Source organism: Talpa occidentalis, unplaced genomic scaffold (assembly GCF_014898055.3).
Source record: "Talpa occidentalis isolate TD23 unplaced genomic scaffold, MPIMG_talOcc4v2.1 talOcc4.14, whole genome shotgun sequence".
NCBI classification, from domain to species: Eukaryota; Metazoa; Chordata; class Mammalia; order Eulipotyphla; family Talpidae; genus Talpa; species Talpa occidentalis.
In genome coordinates this window covers 68606412-68612682 of record NW_023601433.1, presented here as the reverse complement: position 1 = coordinate 68612682, position 6271 = coordinate 68606412, and the positions used below count along the sequence as shown (strand labels likewise).

General features: G+C 57.9%; 1 protein-coding gene across 1 annotated transcript; it reads right to left on the bottom strand.

Annotated features, from left to right (window-relative positions):
• Positions 1-2242: 2242 nt before the first annotated feature.
• Positions 2243-4172, bottom strand: PTF1A (pancreas associated transcription factor 1a). Its single transcript, XM_037511499.2, has 2 exons — positions 3167-4172; positions 2243-2790 (listed from the first exon to the last, which is right to left on the bottom strand). The coding sequence occupies exons 1-2, from the start codon at positions 3942-3944 to the stop codon at positions 2591-2593; spliced, it is 978 nt and encodes a 325-aa protein (XP_037367396.1). The 5' UTR covers positions 3945-4172; the 3' UTR covers positions 2243-2590.
• Between the last annotated feature and the right edge of the window lie 2099 nt (positions 4173-6271).

The window sequence follows — 6271 nt, the reverse complement described above, 5'->3', positions numbered from 1 at the left end:
TGCTAGGCCTTTAAACTCCACCCCCTCCATCACCCCCCACCTACCTCTTAGGTCCCTGGCTGGGTTCAGCGCAAGGGCTGGTGGGTATTCAGATGAGCTGGGCAAAGGGTCCCCCATAGCCATCCATGAGTTTGGCTAGCTCAATTATTTTCATAAACCTTTTTTTTTAATTGGAAGAAAAGCCTCAACTTAGAAGAACCGCTGAATACCCATCACTCAAGCTGCCCCACACTGCTCCTTCCAGTGCCAGGCTGCATTTGCTGGCCAGGGATGCCCCAGGCCAGAGGCTCTCCAGCCTGGCACTGCCACAAGGGGAGACACTCCTTCACAGAACGCAGCTCCGGCCTCTGACGCCAAGGAGACTCTGAAATGATATGTTTGTTCTGCTTTTCCTGCCGCATTTTTTAAGAAAGAATTGCTACACTAGAATGAATGGATTATGAGTAAATAAAAAGAAGCTGTCAGTCTCTTTGAAGGTTGTGTGTAAAGGGACTTGCCAAGTCGGGACAGAAGAGTGACAAGATAGACCCTGGTGTTTTACAGGCTCACCCCGGCTCTTCCGCTTCATCTGCACTGCACTAAAGGATGTGTTGAGGCATTGAATCACACAGAAAAAGTGGCACGAAAAATAAAAGGTGCCACATCACAATGATTGTAGTGTTTTAACTGCGAAGTGCCACATGACCCCATCCAGTGGAAACGCACAGGTCTACACAGCCGAAGAAAACGGTGCAGTATTTCCATAACTTATCATTAAGTTGAAGTCTGACTAACATTTGACTTTCTAATGAGTGTAATGAGATTACATGCCTGATAGAAGCGGTTGTGCAAAGGCGACTTTCGCGTTTAATGAGGCCCTAATACAGGACAAAATCGAATTATCTTCTCTCGTCCCCAAATTCTGCCTCCACTGTGAAATCTCCATCTTTTAGGGCGAGTGCCGGGAGAGGCTGCGAAGGATGAAGGGTCCATGGTCAAGGGCCTCCGGGAGGCTTCACGACCTGGAGTCTCCGCGCGTCTGGCCAGGACGCGCTGCGGGGTCGGCCTCGCTTTAATTGCTGTTGGACGACGTCCATGGCACCCGCAGCGCGCGGGGAACCCCTCGGTGGGTCTGAAAGTAGGTTAAAGCAATTAGCATGCTGCAGACATATTGTCCTGCGCCAGGGCCATGGGTACCAGGGGAGAGTCATGCTTGTCCCGCGGCTGATCAGGCTGCCGCCCAGCCGCGGTGCAGAACCTGGCGGGGACACCGTGGGCGCGGCGGATCCGCCCCCAGGTGTGTGCGGCTCCCGTGCGGCTCCGCCCCGCGCCGCCCTCCCGCCGGGTCAGCGTCCGCGCGCGCCACGGGCCCCGCAACCAGCTGCGGCGCGTCGGGGCTCGGCTGCACAGCTGGGGGCGCCCGGAGGGCAAGTCGAGCACCGGATACCGCCCGAGCCGGGCTTCCAGGGCCTTCCGGAGGGGACCCGGCTGCGTCCTCGCCCATGTCCCCTTCGCTAGGGGGCGGCCCTGCTCCTCGGCCGAGCCGAGCCTTTTCCCCACGCAGCGTGCCAAGCAGGACGAGAGACTGTTGGAGGCAAAACGGTTCGGTTTTAAAATAACCCAGTTGCAGAAGTGACGCGGGAGGGCCGGGCGGATGGGCTGCTCTTCACCTTCACCTGAAAGACTCTGGGATTTGTTGGGAGGCACCTGAGGGGTTTCCTGGCCTCTGCTTGGTTACCTGACCCAGGTCCTTTGAAAGGAACGCGGAGTTCCGTGACTCTGACGTCGTAACTCAGAAAAGCCGGGTGGCAGGGCCGCTCAAGAGCACCCCTTTTCTACCCAGTCAGTAGAAGCAACAAGGCCCCTTCTGGCCAGCCTGGAAACTAACCCCCCAGCCCCACCCCGCGTTGTCACCCACACCCAGCACGTTCGCTTTACACTGTCATGAGCGGGGTGAGTGAAACAGCTCCTAGAGCCTTAGTTTTCCTCTCTGAAAAATGGGAATAATAAACACTCCATGACTCATTTGCTTCACTGCGTCTTTGAAGGATGGGATAAGGATAGAGGCAAAGGTTACCATTTAAGGCTGATGAGTTGAATGAAGGGTGCTCTGAGGATTAATCTCCTATCCCACACTTTTTCAGTTAAATCTAACTAAAATGTGATTTCTAACTAGGTAGTTGGGTTGCTTTTTTTACGAAGTAAGTTAATTCTTTTTAAATACAGCTACTCTCTAACGCGTATTACACGAGCAACTTTCAGAAACGGTGTAAATAGCATTTATTAACATCGCTTAGAAATAAACCATATCTTGTAATAAATTAACATGAAGTTTTCTGGCTACGGGTCTTCCAACATTGCAGAGTTCTGCCAAAGGTGCTGGGGGAAATCACAGACTATTGCATATTTTTAGAAAATCAGGATAAATTATATAAATTATATATTTAAAAAGAGCTCCTCTATTTCATTACCTCAACAAGACAATAAATAGATAAATAACAGTTGATTGCCATTAGAAAAATGTGATTCTTAAATTACATTTACGTTATAGATATTTACATGTACAATATGCACAGACATTATCAGATCCTCGGGCCAGCGGGGGAGCTTTTCAGGACACCAATTCCAAGGGCGGTTCGTTTTCTATGTTGTTGAAAGATTTGCTGTTGAGTTTTCTGGGGTCCTCTGGGGTCCACACTTTGGCTGTTCGGATAATATTTTGTTCTTTGAGTTGTTTTTCATCAGTCCAAGAGAGAGAGTGTCCCGCGAGGGGAGGGAGGCCATAATCCGGGTCGCTGGGGGAGGGGGACCCTGAGGAAGTGAGAAGAGAAAACAGACTGTGAATGTCCAGCTCTACCGCCAGCGGGGCCCTGCGGACACCCTCGTGGGTGCCTCGACGGAACAGGCGTCGGGTTACATTGGCATGACCCTCTTCTTCCACCCCGCAGGCCCCAGCACCCCCTCCCCGGAATGCCCCCAACTGCAAGTCTGCTGGGGACTCGCGCCCCTGCGAGGCGCGGTCCAAGTGGTAGAAGAAAACAGAAAAGCCAGGGCGCGCGCGCGGTGGCCGGTGCCCAGCGACCATCTGTCCGTCCCTCAGTCGGCTCGCGGGTCCGTTCACCCAGCCCCCGCGGGCCCTTCCCGCGCCCGTCCCCGTGGCCCTGAGCGGCAATGCGGACCCACTTACGGGTGCCCCGATGGCAGATGATGACCTTCTGGGTCTGGCTGCCGGGACTGTCCCCGCCCAGGCGCCCGCCGCCGCCCGGCCCCCCGCCGCCGCCCGCGCCGCCGCGCAGAGGCAGGTCAGCCTGCACCAGCTCGCTGAGGAAGTTGATGTAGCCGATGGCCAGGCGCAGCGTGTCCACCTTGGAGAGGCGCTTCTCGTAGGGCAGCGTGGGGATGTGCGAGCGCAGCCCCTCGAAGGCGTCGTTGATGGACTGCATGCGCCGCCGCTCGCGCACGTTGGCCGCCTGCCGCAGCTGCTGCAGCTCCGCCTCGGAGCGCACACGGCGCCGCCGGCGCGCGGCCGCAGCCGCAGCCCCGCTCAGCCCGCGCAGCCGCGCCCCGGGGGACAGCACCGCCGCCCCCGCGCACTGGTAGGCCAGGCAGGCGGGCGGCGAGTGGGGCGAGAAGGGAAAGCCCCCGGGGGTCGCCCCGGCCTCACAGCAGTAGCCGCCAGCGCCGTCCTCCGACTCGCCCGGACCCCCCGAGGGCGCTGGGGCGAAGCCGTGCGGGGCCGCCGAGGGCGCGGGCTGCAGCAGCAGGCACGCCCCGTCGCGGTAGCAGTACTCGTGCAGCTGGTGGCTGAGGAACTCCACCTGGGCCTGCTCGTCCACCAGCAGCTCATCGCCGTCCTCCAGAGGGTCCCGAGAGGACTGGTCGGTGAAGAAGTCCTCCTCGTCGAAGTAGGGCGACGGGAAGGCGTCCAGCCCCCCGGGGAAGTGCTCTAGCAGCACCGCTTCCATGCCCTGCGCCTCGGCGCCCTGGGGACCGGCCGCCTGCGGTGACTCTGCGTGGGGTGCTGCAGATTTTGCGGGGCCGGCAGCCCCCTCCTTCCCGGGTCCCGCGCGGGAGGCAGCGAAGGCGGACCGCCCGCCGGCTTCCCGCCCCCGCGCCTCCCTGGAGTGCCCGTGGCCGCTGCGCTCGGGCCGGCGCCGGCGCTGCGCTGGGGAGGGCCGCGGCGGACGCGCTGGAGCTGAGGGCCGGCACGCGAGGATTCTTATAACTACATCCACAGGCGCGTGCCAGGGACCCGCGGCGCCAGCCAATCACAGGGAGCGGGGTGCCGGGGGCGGGGGCGGGAGGCCGGCGGGCGCGCCGGGGCCGGGGAGGCCGTCCCGCTTCGGGGGCGCCTGCGGCGAAGGAGAGGCGGGGCCCGTCGGGTTCCGGACTCCTCCGGCTCCTCCCCGCGAGCTTGTCCGGCGAGTACCTGCCGGCACCAGCTCGGGCCACTCGCGGCCTGTGGTCCCCCGGGCCCCGAAGTCCTGGGGTAGCCTCACCCGGCTTCTTGGCGCAGCCACACGCAGTCCTAGGGGCGTGCGCCTGAGCCCAGACCTCTGGCGTGAGTGGTGGACGGAGTTGCCCTCCTCTGGGGTCCGCGCAGAAACTGCCCGAAGCCTGGGCAGTCCCAGGCCGTCTGCGCTCAGGGGGCTGCCTCTCACCCCCGCAGGCGGGGCGCGCGCCGGCCTCGGGCCTGGGCGCCTGGGGAACTCCGGTCCCATCGCCCGACCTTTCCAAGACTCCTGCAGAGTTTGCAGCGTGGGGTGGGGTTGGAAGGCGACGCGGCCCAGCTCTGGGGGGTTCCTTCCAGGCGCTCGGCTCCTGCGGAACGCCGCTCCCGGACCCACTGCGCGGCCCTCCTTAGCCTCTGCTCCCCTTCTCGCCAGGAGAACGAAATGGGGACACTGGAGGGGCTACCTCGGAGAGCAGAGCAGTGGGGAACGTTTCTACTGAGCAAATCGTGACCCCAAGCGTCCTGAGCAATAAAACCTGATACAAAAGGGAGTCTTGAATGTCTGCTCCAGAGCAGTGCGCAGGGAGGGGCAGGGAAGTTAAAGGGCAGAGTGGCGGCCGTTTCCAAAGCCTGAACCTCTCACCTTTCTGGCTGGCCCCTGGGACCATCCCTGAACACTTTTTTCCCCCTTTGCGCCACCTTTTTTTGTCTTTTTTTTTTTTTTGGTAAGCAAACATACGACGTAAGTGCTCTGGCGATACAACACGAACTTCGCAATTTAAGAGTAACAAAGAGACACTTCAAGTTCCGGACAATTCCTGTTAAAAGCCAAGTTTCCAGCTTTCACTGGAGAGTGAAGAAATGGAAGAGGTGGCCCGGGTTGCGTTCTCTCAGCTGACGGGAGTCCATCGTCCTCCTAGGACAGCTGCTTCGCTTTTCAGAGGCTTCTGGTGGGTGTCGAGACCCTTCTCAAAATCCAAGTCCATACCTCTTAAGAAACTCACTTAAGCACATTTCTTGGTGTTAAAACTACACTGTATTTTATTGATCTCTGAGACCAAAAAGTTAAAGGCCAAAGATATGTAAGATGAGGAGACAGGAGGTTGCCCTGTGAGCTGTCAAGAACCCAGGACAAATTAATCCCTGGACGTACTGCTTTTCACCAAGTTCTTTCGTTGCTGGCATCTTAGCTCAGGTGCCTTCATAGTGAGGTGGTTACCCTTAAGTTGCACATGTGGACAGGTTCCCCTCGTGAGAGCCAGCCCTGCAGTATCCTGCATTTAGATTTAGCTTTCTCTCCTCTGTGGGGGAGAAGCTGTTGGGGAGGTAAGGTGAGGAAAAGACCATGGATCTAGCCATCTAGTGGCCCCCTGAACCCAATTCTTTTTACCTTTAAAAGCCTCTTCTCCCCTTCCCTCACTTGGTTAGACTAAAACCAAGTGGGAACATGCCTGAGGACTTGCAGGAGTAGCAAGTGATCCGGACTTCAAAGCCTTAACCAAAATGTAGTTCAGCGTCCAATGAAGGAGAGACTGGGTTCTAGTCTACACAGTTTCTCTTCAAGAGACTGAATGGCTTCTCTGAGAGATCTAGGAGGTGTTTGAGGAAGGATGTTTATGTTATGGGTAGTTGTGGGGGCAGGTGCTGGTGACCTTGGTGAGAGTATGTATGGGTATCTTTTTATACAGTGTGATTTTAACAGTCTCCACAGAAAATCATCTTACATGTGCTTGAAAGAGTACAGAAGTTACCTTGGGCTTCCAGGAGAGCGAAAGGGAAGTTCACTGCTGGGGTCAAAGCTCACTCTCCTCTGGTGCTACCTGAATGAGCCTGGAGGAG